General features: G+C 43.4%; 1 protein-coding gene across 1 annotated transcript; it reads right to left on the bottom strand.

The window, feature by feature from the left end:
- Positions 1–8,442: 8,442 nt before the first annotated feature.
- Positions 8,443–13,137, bottom strand: FMC1 (formation of mitochondrial complex V assembly factor 1 homolog). Its single transcript, XM_080818618.1, has 2 exons — positions 12,847–13,137; positions 8,443–8,941 (listed from the first exon to the last, which is right to left on the bottom strand). Exons 1-2 carry the CDS (start codon positions 12,982–12,984, stop codon positions 8,738–8,740), a joined length of 342 nt encoding a protein of 113 aa, XP_080674744.1. The 5' UTR covers positions 12,985–13,137; the 3' UTR covers positions 8,443–8,737.
- Between the last annotated feature and the right edge of the window lie 6,009 nt (positions 13,138–19,146).

Genomic DNA, 19,146 nt, shown 5'->3' with positions numbered 1-19,146 from the left:
TTTAAATGGGTCTCTTAAAAACAGCATACATTTGTTTTTCTTTTTATTTAATCCAATATTCACTTTTAATTGAATTTATTCATTTATATTCATGTAATTACTCATGTTTGGGCTTGAAGTTCATTTTGACTATTTGTCTCATCTATTCAATTTTCTCTCCTTTTCTGTCTGCTTTCTAATCATTCCATTTTTCCCCCTTCTAGTAGTTTGGAAGTTTTATTCTTATTTTAGTAGTTACCCTAAAAGTTATAATCGGCATTCTTAACCAGTACCTTTTCACTTCCCCCAGATAATACAAAAAACTTAGAAAACTAACTCCAACTAACCTTTCCTGAAGTTATATACCCATTACCATGCGTTTTAGTTCTATGTTCTTTAAAACCAAACTTCATATACTGTTCATTTGCCACTTTTTTTCCTCTTCATTCCTTCTGGAATCTCTGCCTTTCCATCTGGGATCATTTCCCTTTTGTCTGAAGTTTAAACTTTAGGACACGAGTCAGCAATCTACAGTCCACAGGCCAAATCCAGCCCACTGCCCATTTTTCTGAATAGTTTCATTGGACTACTGCCAGGCTCATTCATTTACTGTCTCTAGTTGCTTTTGCACTTGCACTACCACAGCATTGTTGAGTGGTTGTGACAGATACTGTATGGCCAGCAAGACTGAAATATTTACTATCTGGCTTTTTACAGAAGTTTGCCTAATCTGCTTCGGAGTTTGCTTTTACATTGGTCTGCTAATGGGGAACTGTCCCATTCCTGTTGATCGGAAACGATCTTTCTTTTCCCTTTCTTAATTCTAGGTGGGTATTTTTACTGGGTATAGAATTCTAGGTTTGAATTTACTTTCTTTCAGCATGTTCATTCCACCTTTCTTTTGCCTTGTACCTTCCATTGCTCCTGTGAAGTCTGTCACTCCTTTGCAGATAGTTGGCTGCTTTAAAATTCTGTTCTTTTTACTCTGAGTTTCCTGCAATTTTACTATGATGTATCTGGGTGTGGATTAATTTTTTTCTGCTTTTAGGATTCATTCAGCTTTTTTTTTTTTAAGATTTTATTTATTCATTCGACAGACAGAGATCACAAGCAGGCAGAGGCAGACAGAGAGGAAGGGAAGCAGGCTCCCCGCTGAGCAGAGAGCCCGATGTGGGGCTCGATCCCAGGACCCTGGGATCATGACCTGAGCCAAAGGCAGAGGCTTTAACCCACTGAGCCACCCAGGAGCCTCTCATTCAGCTTTTAAAGATCAATTGATTTATTCTGAGAGCACAAGTGTATACGTGGGGCGGGGGGAGCGGAGGGAGGGGAAGAGAGAGAATACCAAGCAGACTTCCCACTGAATGAAGAGCCTGATGTGAAATTCGATCCCAGAACACTGAGATCATGACCTGGAGCAGAAATCAAGAGCTGGCTGGTTAACTGAGCCACTCAGGTGCCCCATGTTTAGCTATTCTTTTTTTTTTTTTTTTTTTAATAAACATATAATGTATTTTTATCCCCAGGGGTACAGGTCTGTGAATCGCCAGGTTTACATATTTCACAGCACTCATCATAGCACATACCCTCCCCAATGTCCATTTCCCCACCACCCTCTCCCGTCCCCCCTCCCCACTGTTTAGCTATTCTTAAATATTGTTTCTTACTCATCCACTTCTGAAACTCCAAGTGTTTATTAGACGGTTTTCACTGTAACCTCTGTATCTCTTTAGTTTTTTCATTTTCTACCTTGTCTTGCCAAGTTGTCTTCTTGATATTTTGACAAATGTGATAGTTCATTAGTCTCCTTTCAGCTGTATCTAGTCTGCTGTTAAATAGATCAATTGAATTATTTATTTTTTCAGTTCTAGAACTTTTATGGGTTTCTTTTTCAAGTCTACTATGTCATTTCTTAATAGTTTTTAGTTCCCTGATAAAATTTCCAAGCCTGGCTATTCTTTTTTTTTTTTTTTTTAAGATTTTTTTTTAAATTTATTTGGCAGATAGAGATCAGAAGTAGGCAGAGAGGCAGGCAGAGAGAGAGGAGGATGCAGGCTCCCCGCAGAGCAGAGAGCCCGATGTGGAGCTCGATCCCAGGACCCTGGGATCATGACCCGAGCCGAAGGCAGAGGCTCTAACCCACTGAGCCACCCAGGCGCCCCCAAGCCTGGCTATTCTTTGACGCTACTGAACATATTGTTTTGTAATCTGAGTTTGCTAAATCCAATTATCTGAAGTTTTTTGTAGTTTTGTTTCTGTTGCCTGTTGTTTCTGCTGGTTTTCACTCATGGACTCTTTGTTTTCTTGTATGTCTGGTTATCTTTATATGTTGAGCCATATTTTTGAAAAGTTACATATAAGAGGGGTGCCTGGGTGGCTCAGTGGGTTAAGCCTCTGCCTTTGCCTCAGGTGATGGGCTCAGGGTCCTGGGATCAAGCCCCGCATCAGGCTCTCTGCTCAGTGGGGAGCCTGCTTCCCCTTCTCCCTTTGCCTGCCTCTCTGCCTACTTGTGATTTCTCTCTGTCAAATAAATAAATAAATAATCTTTTTAAAAAATTACAGGGGCGCCTGGGTGGCTCAGTGGTTTAAAGCCTCTGCCTTCGGCTCAGGTCATGATCCCAGGGTCCTGGGATCGAGCCCCGCATCAGGCTCTTGGCTCATCTGGGAGCCTGCTTCTTCCTCTCTCTCTGCCTGCCTCTCTGCCTACTTGTGATCTCTGTCTGTCAAATAAATAAATAAAATCTTTAAAAAAAAGTTACATACAGGAATAATACAAATCTAAGTAGGATATGATGCTCTCTTCCTCCAGAGCTTTTTATTTTTCTGATAGGTAACTGTAGACCTTACTAGTCAAGGACCACTGTAATACAGGTTCAAGGCCTCAATTCCTCTTGACCACCAAAATGATTTAAAAAATCGGCCAAGAATCTGTTAAGGACTTTTTTACTTACAGTTCATCTTTGAGGGTGAACTTCAGGGTTCTAGATTCAAGTGGATGCGGATTTTTTAGAGTGCCTACCTTGGTGGGCCCTAGACTTTGTGTTAACCCTACAAACCCACCAAAAGTGTAGCTCAGTTTCAATCCAAAGCTATTACCTACACAACTGGCAAGTGCCCTGAAGCCAAATTTGTGCCTTTATGTGCTACATTTACAAGGGACAAGCAAGTGGTTCAGGGAAGAGGAACAAGAGATAAGAGACCTGGACTAGAGTATTAGAGAGATTCAGGGGATTCTTAGGAAGTAGAATCTAATTAATTCAGTGATTATTTAACTGAGGGTATGAAGGAGGAAGCAGTCAAGAATGACCATGTTTTCTGCTTTGAACAACTGAGTACAGGTGTCAATACCAGAGGAGATTTATAGGGGAAGATGATGAGGTTCCATTTTGGATGCTTTGAATTTGAAATGCCTTTGAATCATCTAAGTGGTGTTGTCTTTGAAGCAGCTGGACATAGAGGGCTAGAGGAGGGCTTGGACTGGACTTAGCCTGTTCATGATAATTGAAGCCTGGGAAGTAGAGGTGATTTCACCCAGGGAAAGCATATCAAGTGTGAGGTAACAACCTAGACTTGAACCTGAAGAATGCAAACATATTAGGGACATGCAGGAGAGTAAACTGAAGACAGATGGCTAGAACAAGAGAAGAAAACAAGAATGTGATGTCATCAAAGCCAAGAGAAAGGAATGGTCAGTAGTGTCAAATGCTTCCTAGAGGGGCACCCAATTGCCTCAGTAAGTAAAGCATTGAACACTTGAGCTCGATATCATGAGTTCAAGACCCACATAGGGGTAGAGTTTAGTAAAAAAACAAAAACAAAAAGTCCTTCCTAGAGATCAAGCAAGGTAAGGAATGATCCACTGAGTTTAGTGACCTGAAGGTCATTTGTAACCTTGCAAAGCAGTTCAGGTAGAGTGGAGGGGCAGAAACCAGACTACAGTGGACTGAGGATGACTGGGCAGTGAAAAATGCAGAAAATGATGCAACACGGATTATTAATCTCAAAATTAGTATGTTGAGCAAAAGAAGCCTACTCCAGAACACATACTATAGGAGTGCATTTGGAGGAAATTCCTAAGCAGGCCAAACTAATTTATGCTGACAGCAACAGGTCAGCGGTTACCTGGCACCAGGGGTGGGGAAGGGGAATTGACGACAGAAGGGCACAGGGCAACTTTTGGGTCTGATGGAAATGTTCTATACTTTTCATGGGGTTATTACACAGATGTATGCACTTGTCATTCACTGACCTGCACATTTAAAGTGGGTATATTTATTATATAAATTATACGTCACTACAACCTAATTTCATGTTTTAAAATGTAGAAAATGAGGGGGTGCCTAGCTGGCTCAGTCAGAGAAACATGTGACTCTTGATCTTGGGGTTGTGAGTTCAAGCCCCATGTTGAGTGAAGAGATTACTTGAATAAAAAACTTTTAAAAAACGTGAAAATGTAGAAAATGAGTATAATTCATTAAGTAACTCAATTTGTGAAGAGGTAGTATCTGTAAAGGCATTTGTGTAAAAAGTTGAGTGTTTTTATTTATTTTTAAGATTTATTATTTATTTTGGGAGAGAGTAGGGGAGAGGCAGAGGGACAGAATCCTTAAACAGACTCCCTGCTGAGCATAGAACCCAGTGTGGGGGCGCCATCTCATGATTCATGAGATTGTGACCTGAGCTGAGTCAGACACTTAACAAATTGAGCCACCCAAGCGTCTTTATCTTTTTTTTTTTTTTTTTTTTTGACAGACAGAGATCACAAGTAGGCAGAGAGGGAGGCAGGGAGAGAGAGAGAGGAAGAAGCAGGCTCCCCGCTGAGCAGAGAGCCCGATGCTCAATCCCAGGACCCTGGGATCATGACCTGAGCCGAAGGCAGAGGCTTTAACCCACTGAGCCACTCAGGCACCCCAACATCTTTATCTTTTTATGTAAAAGATTTATTCCAGAGGGGTGCCTGGGTGGCCTGGTGGATTAAGCGTCTGCCTTCAGCTCAGGTCATGATCCTGGAGCCCCAGGACTGAGCCCAGAGTTGGGTGCTGTGCTCAGTAGGGAGTCTGCTGCTCCCTCTCCCTCTCTCAAATAAATAAATAAAATCTTTTAAAAAAAGGTGGGGGGCACCTGGGTGGCTCAGTGGGTTAAACCTCTGCCTTCAGCTCAGGTCATGATCTCAGGATCCTGGGATTGAGCCCCACATCGGGCTCTCTGCTCAGGAGGGGGCCTACTTCCCCCCTCTCTGCCTGCCTCTCTGCCTACCTGTGATCTCTCTCTCTGTTAAATAAATAAAATATTTTTAAAAAGCGGGGGAAGGATTTATTCCAGAGAGAGAGAACATGGTGGGGAGAAGCAGAAGGTGAAGGAAAGAGAAACTCAGACTCTCTCTGCTCTGAGCATGACGGACTGAGGCGCTGTGTGATTGAGTGTTTTTAGATGGAAGAGCCTTAAGCCAGTTAATTTTTTTTTTAAAGATTTTATTTATTTATTTGACAGAGATCACAAGTAGGCAGAGAGTGGGGGGAGGCAGGCTCCCTGCTGAGCGGACAGCCCGATGCAGGGCTCCATCCCAGGACCCTGGGATCATGACCTGAGCGGAAGGCAGAGACTTAACCCACTGAGCCACCCAGGTGCCCCACCTTGAGCCTGTTTAAATGCTTCTCTAATTAAGCAAGAGGAAGTAGCTGAAATCAAAGGAGAGAGGGTAAAAGGGACAGCAAATGAAGGAATGTGATAAAGCATGTGCCACATCAAAAACTATAGCAGGGGCGCCTGGGTAGCTCAGTTGATTGGATATCCGACTTTTGGTTTCAGCTCAGGTCATGGTCTCAGGTGCCTATCAGGCTCCTCTCGGTGTGAAGCCTGCTTGAGAGTCTCTCTCTCCCTCCTCCCTTCTCCCCTCTCGCTCACATGTGTTCTCTAAAATGGGTTAAAAAAAAAAAACTATAGTAAGTTAACACGGTGCCAAAACCTCAGTTCTCAGAACTTCCCAGTATAGAAAGTTTATCTTTAATAGTTTATGTTCCAAAATCATTTCCTTTTTTTTTTTTAATTTATTTATTTATTTGACAGAGACGGCAAGAGAGGGAATACAAGCAGGGGGAGTGGGAGAGGGAAAAGCAGGCTTCCTGCTGAGCAGGGAGCCCGATGTGGGGCTTGATCCCAGGGCCCAAGGATCATGACCTGAGCCAAAGGGAGATGCTTAATGACTGAGCCACCCAGGTGTCCCAATCATTTCCTTGTATTTCTAAAACTGAGTTCAGCTAATTCTTTTTGATAAGTCCATTCATAAGAGGCACAGGTTTGAATATATATGAATCAAAATGGTTTGAGCAAATTATTTAAACTATAAAAACAAAACAAAAAAACCTGTCTATAATCCAGAAGGCAGATGGCAATAGGGTTTAAGGGTTCATGATAAAAGAATGAGTAAGATAAATAAGTGAGGGGCGCCTGGGTGGCTCAGTGGGTTAAAGCCTCTGCCTTCGGCTCGGGTCATGATCTCAGGGTCCTGGGATCGAGCCCCGCATCGGGCTCTCTGCTCTGCGGGGAGCCTGCTTCCTCCTCTCTCTCTGCCTGCCTCTCTGCCTAGTTGTGATTTCTCTCTGTCAAATAAATAAAAATATAAAAAAAAAAAAAAAAAGATAAATAAGTGAGGTAAAATGATTAAAATAGTAAGACTTTCTTATTTATGTATTTATTACAACCACCTTGTTGGCATTCCCATTTTATAGAAGAGCAAATAAGCTCATGTCAACTAACCTGCCCAAGATAATATAGCTGGGAAATTATAAAAGTGGATTAAAACCCATGATATCTTACGCTGGTTAGGCTATTTTGCCTCAAATCTTTATTGTATATACAATATTGTAACAAGGAAATCTGGGGCACCTGTGTGGCTCAGTGGGTTAAAGCCTCTCCCTTCGGCTTGGGTCATGATCTCAGGGTCCTGGGGTGGAGCCCTGCATCAGGCTCTCTGCTTAGCAGGGAGCCTGCTTCCCTTCCTCTCTCTCTGCCTGCCTCTCTGCCTACCTGTGATCTCTGTCTGTCAAATAAATAAATAAAATCTTTAAGAAAATATAAATAAATAAATAAAGGAAATCAAAACATCAACCTACTCTAATCCTCTTGCTTTCTTCATTTTATCAAAGTAAAACATCTTCAGATAATATTATACTCATGCCCATGAAATAAAGCAAGGGAAAAAATGTTAAGTATTTCTATCTTTTTGATCCATTAATTGAATAAATGCTTGTTTGACCTCTTAATACTGCTGTTTTTGTGTTAATCTCATATGGTGTTTTGAACTGCTTTATGAACAGATCCGTTCAGATTGGACGCCTCCGTGTGAGTAGTACTCACTGAGCCATGTCTTCAAAATACTGAATAATGAGGGGCGCCTGTGTGGCTCAGTGGGTTAAAGCCTCTGCCTTCGACTCAGGTCATGATCTCAGGGTCCTGGGATCGAGCCCCGCATCAGGCTCTCTGCTCAGCGGGGAGCCTGTTTCCCTCTCACTCTGCCTGCCTCTCTGCCTACTTGTGATCTCTGTCAAATAAATAAATAAACTCTTTAAAAAAAAATACTGAATAATGCTACGTGTACAGTCACTGTGGAAGGTGCTTTGGAGACCACAGTGATGAATGAGACATGGTCCTTACTCTTTAGCAGCCTGCAGTCCAGGGAAAAAGAAGTCGTAAGACATGCCTACGAGAAACTGACATGGACCATGAAGTGGGCACAAAGACCGCTACTGATTCACAGAAAGAGTAATTTCTGTTTGAGGATGTTAGAAGCAAAGAGAAAATTGAGAATAGTTTAATAGTTCAGCCAAAAGATCATCAGTGCTTGAACTAGAAGAGAGGCAATGAGGACTGGTGGGGGAAAGGAGAGTAGAACACTGCAGAAGCAGAAACTGCTGATGAGATATGGAGAGGAAGGAGACAGGAATACAGAATGAAGTCAGCGTTTACTTGGTCAGCCGAGGGCATGGTGGAGCCTTTCACGCTGACAGACAATTCAAGAGGAAGAGCAGTTTCACAGATTAGAAGGCAGAAGTCAGTGTGCTCATTCCATCTCCCTCTCTGTAGACCTCCTCCCTGCGGCCTGAGTGGTGGCCATCTTCCTATACTGACGAGGGTCTATTCTGTCACCCTGTGGAGGTAATAGTCCCCAAGTGGTGCTAGCCCCTGGAGGCTTCACAACTTGTTGACCGTAATTCAGCCCACATTTTTCTATACCCCTCCCTTAACTCCCTACAGTAACCCTATCTGTTACTCCTTTCTGTCGGGACCTTAAACATATCATATTTGTGTATTTTTAAATAAAGCGTATATATGTATGTATGTATGCATGTATGTACGTATATAATTGTATGCTTGTATATAGGAAATATATGGAAAGATACACACCAAACTGTTAGCAACAGTTTCTACCTGGTAATGGGGATGCAACAGGGTAGGGACAAGGGATAAGAAAAAAGACACCTTTTATTTTATATTCTGTACCATTTGAGTTACTTAAAACAGTAAGTTTGTATACTTTGAAAATAAAAATAATAGTTTTAAAAGTAGATCAGAAGCATCAATCAGCCTAATACAAGAAGTTCAGTAAATTCACTGAAAGGATGAAACCTCCCTAAGAAACACTCGGTCAACAAAATTACAGAGAAAAACCCTAAACTTAAACAAAAATTTAATGATAAATACATATTGAAAGATGATTAAATTCTTGTATGATGGCAGCATCCAACGACTCTCTCCATTCTCATGGCTCCCAGCCCTTCCCTCCAGGCTGCTGGGGTAACTTGAGACCCACTAAGCCAGCGGACTCCTCCACTGAGCGCTCACCCTTGCCATGAAATTCCTGATGAAGGGCCACGTGTTCTCGAATGCTGCGTAGAAGGCAGAGATAGGTGGCGGCTTGGAAATGAAGCTCATGTTGGGCTCTGCACAGCTTCTCACTGGTAACCTAGAAAGTAGCAAGGTCACAGACTTTATTAGCAGCCCAGCCAAGATACATGGCCACAAAGATTTCATAAGCATTCTCTAGAGTGAAGTAAATGCAGAGAGGAAATATAAACATGTGTACGTGTATACTAATTACATATGTAGAGACACCCTGTAGTTGATTGAGAAAGCTGACCTCCAATTAATTGAAGAGGAATTTTACAAGGTATCACTGAAGAGTTTGAGCATCCTCAGGTTTTAATACCCCAAAAAAGTTATTTCAACTCCCTTGTCTTGCAAATGTTTTACAAATAAGGAAACTAAAGCCCAGAGAGGCTTCAATGTTTGGCTACTGGCAGAGATGGGGAACTATAATCATTCATGTCACCTAAGGAATAAAATATAGAACTTCCTCCCCTTCAAATGAAAGTCTGTTTTTTATATTTCTGACTTTGGTTAATGTGGTATAGGTCTTTCATTTCACTGAAAAGTAAAACCATTTTGTCTGGAAATAATAGCTTTGTCCTCAACAGTAACAAAATGAAGGTTTTATATATAAAAGTAATATGCATTTATTTGTATTACTTATTCTTTTTTAAAAAGATTTTATTTATTTATTTGACAGAGATCACAAGTAGGCAGAGAGGCAGGCAGAGAGAGAGGAGGAAGCAGGCTCCCCGCCGAGCAGAGAACCTAGGATCATGAACCAAGCTGAAGGCAGAGGCTTTAACCCACTAAGCCACCCAGGCGCCCCTTAATTATACTTTCTATATACTTATCCATCTGCCAAATCCAGATTCTGATGACTGTAAGTAGCTGGAAACTATATCCTTTCAGAAGTCCCCAATGACTCCAAACCTTGTTTTCTCTTCTTCATAATTAATCTCGATTTAGTACACTGTCCTTTACTTGACTAGTTTTGTGTTCTGAGGTTATGAGCAGAGGGCAGGAAAGGTGAAACATATGTGTGCATGGCTTCAAGTGACTTGAGGCCTGTGTATATCTAACTGCAGATTAATCTCTGGGCACCAGTGTCTATGCAAACCCCTTTCTTTCACGTTTCTTTATTTGAATATGTAGGGTTAGAATCTGAAAATTAGAAAGTGTGGTTTAAGATCTGAAGAGCCCACACAAAGATGTGCAGATCACATATGTGAAAATGGCACTCAAACTGCTCAAAAAAAGAATTCATCTTTAATCATTTAACTTTTTATAATTAAAAATTTATGAGCAACCAATACCAGTGTCAAACATCAACAAATGGTAATATTCATGTCTATTATATAAGCCCAACTGATAGGATTTGAAACAGCAATTCTGCACTAGTGTAGAAGAATACAGATTTTGATCCAGCTGAGCTTGACTCATGAGTGAGGAGTGAAGGGTCAACAATATAGACAGAAAGTGGGATGCCTAGGGGGCTCAGCTGGTTGAGTGTCTGCCTTCAACTCAGGTCATGATCCCAGGGTCCTTGGATTGAGTCCTGCATCTGGCTCCCTGCTCTGTGGGGAGCCGCCTGCTCTTTCTCTCAAAAATAAATTTTTAAAAATCTTAAAAAAAAAAAAAAAAAAGTGGGGCACCTGGGTGGCTCAGTGGGTTAAAGCCTCTGCCTTTGGCCTGGGTCATGATCCCAGGGTCCTGGGATCGAGCCCTGCATCGGGCTCTCTGCTCCGCAGGGAGCCTGCTTCCCTTCCTCTCTCTGCCTACTTGTGATCTCTGTCTGTCAAATTTAAAAAAAAAAAAAAAAAGTATACACAGTAAGTGACTAAAAAAAGACCAAAAAAGACTAAGTGAAAAAGAAAACTCAGGGCGCCTAAGTGGCTCAGTCGGCTAAGCATCCGACTCTTGGTTTCAGCTCAGGTCATGACCTCAGAGTCCTGGGATAGAGTGCTGCTCTGTGTGGAGGCTGCTTGAGATCTCTCTCCCTCTCCTTCTCCTGCTTGTCCCGTCTCGCTCTCTCTCAAATAAATAAATCTTAAAAAAAAAAAAGTAAAAGAAAACTGTATTTTCTCTAAGGAGAATCAGAGGTTCTTCCCTAAATGAACCCCTTCAGTTTAAGAAAAGATAAAGAAAATGGGCGTAGGCGGTTATTGAGTTAGCTCTGAGCCAGCAGAAACAGAAAGCATTTCCCATAGCCTCATATGCATTCCACAGAATGGTGTTTCTGGAATTTGTGGCATGAATTTCAAATGTATTTCCAAGGAATTGAGAGCCATTACCAAGCCTCACTCAAGGGCAATGGTGTTGCCTCCAGAAAGTACAACTATAATCATGTCACCTTAAAAATCTTAGAATGATGATGCCTGGGTGGCTCAGTCAGTTAAGCATCCACTTCAGCTCAGGTCATTATCCCAGGGTGCTGGGATCAAGTACTGCATCTGGCTCCCTGTTCAGCGAGGAGTCTACTTCTCTCTCTCCTCTCTCTCTCCTTCTGCCCCGCAACCACCCTTGACTTTCCTCCTGAAATCCCACTACTTCTTTACAGGAGGACCTCCTATTGTTCATTAAGTGCTCTGCTGTAAGGCTCCTCAGCTGGACTGCAAGCTTTGTCTTAAAAGACAGGATTCATGTGCATCTTATTCATAATTTTAGCCAAGTTCCTAAAGTCCCTACCATTTTGGCCTTTTAAAAATTCTTAAATTTTAGAGGTGATTGGGTGGCTCAGTCAGCTAGGCCTTAGACTTGGTTTTTCAGCTCAGGTCATGGTATCGGGGTCCTGGGATCAAGCCCCATGGCAGCTCCACACTTAGTGTGGAGTCTGCCTGAGACTCTTGCTCTCTCCCTCTTCCTCTGCCACTTGCCCACTCTCTCTCTAATACATCTTAAGAAAAAGGAAAATTTTGAATTTTAGCCCCATGTTGGGCATAGAGTCTACTCAAATAAATATATACATATTTGTAATTTTTGAATTTTAGTTCTAAAATATTGCAATCTAACTTCCATGGCTCAAAGATTGAGCAAGATGCTGGTTCTCCTTTTCCCCACATTGTTCAAACGACAGTAAGCTTCCTACCCTACAGCCCAAAGTGATTCTCTAACCTCTATTTCAGAGATTCCTTTCAACTTCCTTCAAAGCCCAATCTGTAACTCCACAGGCAATAATTAAATGGAAGAACCCTGTGAACGGAGGTTCTAGCTGTTCCTATGCATGTCTTCTCAAAGGTCAGTGTCCCTGAGCCTCAGTTGTCCCACTTGAAAAATAAAACCGCTTCCAGGGGCTCTTGCCTAAGGGGAATATGGAGTGTGGGTTTCACAAAGGAATTTCCCAAGGATGGCTTCCCATATGTTCAAATCTATCTGCTATGTGAGGAAAAAAATGTATCTGGACAGATAATCACTTTAATGTTGGGACAGCACAATCTCATGACACGTTTCTAGTTCAGCTCTACATGGCACCATTTCCTTAAATGGCGTATGAGATACAACACAGTGTCTGCCAAGTTCTTAATATTTCTCATCGTATTACAGTTCTCTTTTCTGCATCAAAAACTGGTTTTCAGAATAACTACTAGAGGATGGGCGAGGAGAATGGTGGATAAACGCTGTAGCTAGTAACCCTACACTCTCCAAGCACATCTCTTCTTTCCCCCCATCTCCTCGACTTCACTCATCTTTCTCCTCTGCACCTGCATTAGACCAGCCAATAAAATCCTCGGGACGCCTCCACTCCACGGCGACTTTCCTGTCCTGCTGGCCCTTGGTTAGTTCCTGGGAGACCCGGGCCTAGGGCCTGGATTTGTTTGGCCAGAACCAGGGCTGGGTGGGAGGGTCGCTGACAGGAAATGCAGACGCTGAGCCCCAGTGCTCCCAACCCCTGCCCGCATTCCCTAGCCGCCCGCATTCCCTAGCCACCCCCACTCCCGCTCCCACCTCTACCCCCACCCCCAGTGGAAGGGACGCTGGAAAACCCGACTCAGGCTTCCGTACCCGATGTGCACGGAAAGCTTTCACGAGGTACCGATAGGCCGCGGTGTCGCGATAGGGTCGGCCCGTGGCCTCGCTCATGTAGCGCAATTCCCGTAGAAGACCTCGTAAAGTGCGCGCTGGGGACCCTAGGGCCGCCATTTTCCCGTCCTCGGAGCGTGGTGCCCAATGGCGTCCTACGCCCCCACTAACTCCCTCCCCCCACAGCTCAGCCGCTAAATGGTACAATCGGACGCAGACTACTGGGTCCCCCCATCGAACGCAGAGTAGTGGAATATCTCACTTCCCTTCTCTGCGGGGGCTTACTAATCAAACACCGAGCGGCACCCTAGGAGTTAAGGGAGAAGCAAACGAGAGCCGAGTTTAACTGACACACCAGGTCCTTAAGAAAAAGTGAGAAAGGCTGGGCTAGGGGAAAGGTTCTTTGTTGACTGCGTCATTTAAAACGTCATTAGCTGACCGCTGAGTCTCGAGAATAAGTGCGCCTGGTGGGAGTGGGTGTTGATTTGAAACAGAACACGAAAGATACGTTTTGATACCTAGAGGGGATAACAGAATTCAAAGTACTGACTTCCCAGAAATCTTACGGCACTATACGACTCGGAAGAAGGAAATGGAGCATTCTTATTCTCTCAAACTGTAGCCCATCACCTAGGAAAATCACACATATCCTTCCCATTTTTAAAAAAGTAAAATTAAGTTAGCATATTTCGGTGTAGTTCTCTAAAAACGGCAAGTCATTTTGAGGACGAAAAAACTAACCACCCCAGATGGGACTCGAACCCACAATCCCTGGCTTAGGAGGCCAATGCCTTATCCATTAGGCCACTGGGGCTTCTGTGAACGAACCGTCCCAGCAACGTATTCAATTCTTTTTCCTCTTTGGTACGTCATCGTCATTTAGGTCGCCTTTTAACCTATCCTAAGACACCACACCTAGTACCAACATGAGGGGTGAGGCATGCTGGGAGTTGTAGTTCAGCGAACAAGAGCCCGCGTTCCAGCTCCAAAGGCTTTACCCTCGAAACAGCACCGCTGCGCCGGACGGAGAACGGGCGCGCGCACGGTTTTGCGTCCGCGTTTCCCTGCCCTGCGCCCCCGCGCCTGCGCAAAAGTGGGCAAGCGATGTCGCGGAGCAGAGCGCGCTGGGTGCACTGGTCGAACCTCGGAGACTCGCCCTCTGAGCTTCTCCGGCGTCGGATTTTTACCGGAAACAGGCGGCCCCTTCCGGTGTTGCGGTCTTCCGGATTTAGCTTGCCCCCAACCGCCGTTAGGTGGCGTTCGCATCGGTCACTTTCTGTTTCCGGTTGAAGCGCTGAGGCCATTTCCGCAAAGCCATTGGCGAGTAGGGAACGTGTGTGTTAGGTTTTGAGTTGCCGGGTGGAAGATAAACGCGGGACAGCGGGGATTTATTAATTCACGGGATATTAGTTAATCAGAAATAATTAGAACCTCTTTTTCTGGCTCTGGTCCTAATTGTGCAGCTTGGACAAGTCACCTCGCATTATCAGCGACCTTAACTCCTCTTTTAAAATCTGGCAGTGGCTCCCTCTTGCCCCTGAAACTTTTGGACCCCTGCCTGTGTCGTAACCGTCATCTCTCCTCGTTTCTTCACACCCTTTGCGCCTGGTGCCCCAACTTCTCTCGTCTTCTCCATTCCTGTTACTCCCTCCGCCTGAGGTTTAACCATTTTGTGTTAACATTCCTATTTATCTTCTGGGCTTCCAGTTTTCTTCGACAAGTCTAGGGCAGGAACTGCTCTAGGCCTTTGTGGGTAATATGGTAAAGTTAAAACGATTCATTTCACCTCTGAGCTCCTCCTGGAGGTTCTCTAGATAACGTGTTAATCGTACCTTTTACAAATAGGATACCTGTGTCTCCGCTCCGTCGTCTTCCCGGTGAGCCAGGAAGCAACTGCTCAGATTCCTGAAGTCCCACTTTTTTTTTTTCCTTCCTTTTCCAAGATTTTATTCATTCATTTGAGAGAGAGCGTGGAGGGAAGGGGCAGAGGAAGAGGGAGAAGCGGGCTCCCCGCTGAGCAGGAAGCCTGATTGGGGGGGTTGATCCCAGGCCCCTGAGATAATGACGGGAGCCAAAAGCAGACGCTCAGCCTACTAAGCCACCCAGGCGACCATGAATTCCCACTTTTAACAGCTCCCTCCTCTTGAGTCCCTGTCAGGGTTCACCAGATTTAGCTGTGCCCAATTTCGAGGCAACAGTTCATAATCCGACTAGAATCCTGACACTTATAGCACGAACATTAGAGGAGACCAGACTAGAATGACTTAATATGAATGAATTAGGGTTTGGGGAGAATGTTATCAGTTACTCTTTTCTTAATATTGTTAACTAGAAAACCACAGGCTAAAAATGGCCTCACTTAGATTAAGGCCCCAAGTCAGTAAACCAAGAATTAACACCTAACCTGACTGCAGTTAGAAACCCTCAGAAATTGAACCTATGGGGCATCTGGGTGGCTCAGTGGGTTAAGTCTCTGCCTTTGGCTCAGGTCATGATCTCAGGGTCTTTGGGTCGAGCCCCACATCAGGCTCTCTGCTCAGCGGGAAGCCTGCTTCCCCTCTCTCTCTCTCTCTGCCTAGCTCACTGCCTACTCATGATCTCTCTCTCTCTCTGTTAAATAAATTAAAAAAAAAAAGAAAGAAAAGAAAAGAAATTGAACCTATAACCAGTCAGTATGGAAATTTACTGGTCAGGACTAGGAAATTGATAAGACTCCTTCCGTTCCCCTCAGGAAGGCAGCATTGCTTAAACCAATGGATTCTTAGCTAATAATTCCCTTTTTGTAACTATTTCTGTCTTTAAAAAGCCTTTCCTTAACTGGACAGCTATATGTAGAAGAATGAAACTTGACCATTCTCTTACACCGTACACAAAGATAAACTCGAAATGGATAAAAGACCTCAACGTGAGACAGGAATCCATCAGAATCCTCGAGGAGAACATAGGGAGTAACCTCTTTGATATCAGCCACAGCAACTTCTTTCAAGATATGTCTCCAAAGGCGAAGGAAACAAAGGCAAAGATGAACTTCTGGGACTTCATCAAGATAAAAAGCTTCTGCACAGCAAAAGAAACAGTCATCAAAACAAAGAGGCAACCCACGGAATGGGAGAAGATATTTGCAAATGACAGTACAGATAAAAGGTTGATATCCAGGATCTATAAAGAACTCCTCAAACTCAACACACACAAAACAGATAATCATATTAAAAAATGGGCAGAAGATATGAACAGACACTTCTCCAATGAAGACATACAAATGGCTACCAGACACATGAAAAAATGTTCATCATCACTAGCCATCAGGGAGATTCAAATCAAAACCACATTGAGATACCACCTTACACCAGTTAGAATGGCCAAAATTAGCAAGACAGGAAACAACGTGTGTTGGAGAGGATGTGGAGAAAGGGGAACCCTCTTACACTGTTGGTGGGAATGCAAACTGGTGCAGCCACTTTGGAGAACAGTGTGGAGATTCCTCAGGAAATTAAAAATAGATCTTCCCTATGACCCTGCAATTGCACTGCTGGGTATTTACCCCAAAGATACAGATGTAGTGAAAAGAAGGGCCATCTGTACCCCAATGTTTATAGCAGCAATGGCCACGGTCGCCAAACTGTGGAAAGAACCAAGATGCCCTTCAACGGATGAATGGATAAGGAAGATGTGGTCCATATACACTATGGAGTATTATGCCTCCATCAGAAAGGACGAATACCCAACTTTTGTAGCAACATGGACAGGACTGGAAGAGATTATGCTGAGTGAAATAAGTCAAACAGAGAAAGTCAAGTATCATATGGTTTCACTTATTGGTGGAGCATAACAAATAATATAGAGGACAAGGGTAGATGGAGAGGAGAAGGGAGTTGAGGGAAATTGGAAGGGGAGGTGAACCATGAGAGACTATGGACTCTGAAAAACAACCTGAGGGTTTTGAAGGGGCGGGGTGGGAGGGTGGGGGAACCAGGTGGTGGGTATTAGGGAGGGCACAGATTGCATGGAGCACTGGGTGTGGTGAAAAAGCAATGAATACTGTTACGCTGAAAATAAATAAAAAATTAAAAAAAAAAAAAAAGCCTTTCCTTTTCTGTAGCCCTCTGTTTCATGACTTGATTAATAAAGCCAATGAAGTCTTTCAAATTTAGTCAGCTGAATTTTTGTTATTTAACTATAAATTTGTTTAACCAGCTTTCTAAGATATAGCAAATTTAAGCCAGCTCTGAGGAAGTGGGAGAATTTATTGGAAATAGGCCTTCTATAACTTTATATGTTGTGGTACAGAGTAATTACTAATTCTGAATTCCTTTTTTACTAAATGGCCAAGAGACTCTTTTCTTCTGCTCTATGCCATTCTTACACAAAGAGTAAATAATCATGAAATGTTAGCTATATGTAGCCAGTAGCCTCCAAAGATGGGCTTCCAAGAGTCTTCTCTTTTTATACATAACTTGCTCCTTGCATCAAGAGGTGAAGCTTGGGATGCCTGGGTGGCTCCGTGGGTTAAGCTTCTGCTTTCTGCTCAGGTCATGATCCTCCTGGGATCAAGTCCTGCACTGGGCTCCCTGCTCCGCATTAGGCTCCCTGCAAGGCTTCTCCTTCTGGCTGCTGCTCCCCCTACTTGTGTGCTTGCACTCTCTCTCTCTCTGACAAATAAACAGATAAAATCTTAAAAAAAAAAATTTTTTTTTCACCAGTTTAAAAAAAAGAGGTGAAGCTTATTTCCCATCCCACCCACCTCTCCTCCTCTTGAATCTGAGCTGGCCTTCTGATTAGCTTTGACCAACAGAATACAGCAGAAGCGATATTCTAGGCCATCTATCCACGACCAGGCCTTAAAACTAGCAACTTTCACTTCTGTGTCTTATCTAGCTACCAGGCTGTGAAATCCTCAAGGCCTATGGAGGAGTACTGAGATAGCGCCAAGTGAGCTCTCCGCTGAGTTTTTTTGTTTTTGTTTTAGATTTTATTTATTTGAGAGAGAGAGAGAGAAAGAGCGCACGCGTGCACGAGAAGGGGGAGGGTCAGAGAGAGAAGCATACTCCCTGCCAAGCAAGGAGCCTGATGTGGGACTGGATCCTGGGACTCCAGGATCATGACCTGAGCCAAAGCCAGCTGCTTAACCAACTGAGCCACCCAGGCACCCCAAGAAAGGCAAGTGTAAACTATCTTGAACATCCTAATCCAGCGGCACTTGCAGAAGACCACAGTCTCTGCCAGATAGAGCAGAAAATTGCCCAGCTAAGACCAGTTAACTCCAAGAATCATAAAAGGTGATAAGACGGCTGTTGTTTGGAATGATTCCACTAAGTTTTGAAATTACTCTGCAACAACAAAACAGCAAATCAGTCTGAAAATTTTTGTGGGAACAATTTAGCCAAATTTCTCAGTTTTGCAGCTTTGGAAAGTCTTTAGGTTCCTAGTTGCAAGGCTACAAACTCAAAACCCTACGGCAGAGACCAGGCGGGTAATACAGAAGTAAATCTGGCCAGGTGGGTTCCTACGTCCTGCAAAGGAGCTAGCTGGTTTTCAGCTCAATCTCTGTTGCAAAGTAGGAAAGTGTTGCCAGTGTTGCCAGAGCCACTGACTTTTCAATAATTGTAAATCCAGCATTTTTATGAAATGCCCTAACTTTTAAATGTTAGTCATCATGTTAAAAAACAGTTTATCAAATAAAACCCTTCTGTTGGCCTTATATAACCTAGGATTGTGTGTGTGTGAATGATGACGTCCCGGAGCACTTTACAGGCAATGTCTCACTTGACCTTCACCACAATCCTATGAGGTAGTATCTCATTTTACCCACTTACAAATGTGGGAACAATCTCAGAATAGTTTCATGGTTTAGTCAGCATGATCAACCATCTGTGGAAAGCTGGTGTTTAACGGCTCCAGGCAATCTAACACCAAAGCGTATTTTAAAAAATATATTTTTTAAGTTATAGCAGAAAATGGATTTTTATTAAAAAGATGCAGGGTAATTTTCAGAATTTCCTGATAAGGCCAGACTTAGAAGCCACACAGACAAAGATCTCACCCAGAATCCTGCTTCCGATCTGATCCAGTGAAAACAATTGCTAATAGCTTGCAAGTCGGACACAATGACAGTGGACAGGAGCTGGGCTCCAGGACACCAGAGCTGCTGCTTCAGGACACTGGCTATAGCCTGTGGTTTCTGTGCTTTTACTTGGGATACAACAGATAACATCTTTACCCAAGTGCCATACTCTGGGTGAGGACTTCTCATTAGCATGGCCTGGATCCTATTCCTAGGTTTTG

This window comes from Martes martes (genome assembly GCF_963455335.1).
Source record: "Martes martes genome assembly, chromosome: 11".
NCBI classification, from domain to species: Eukaryota; Metazoa; Chordata; class Mammalia; order Carnivora; family Mustelidae; genus Martes; species Martes martes.
Note: the sequence above shows the minus strand (reverse complement) of the source record. Positions and strands in the feature narration are given on the sequence as shown.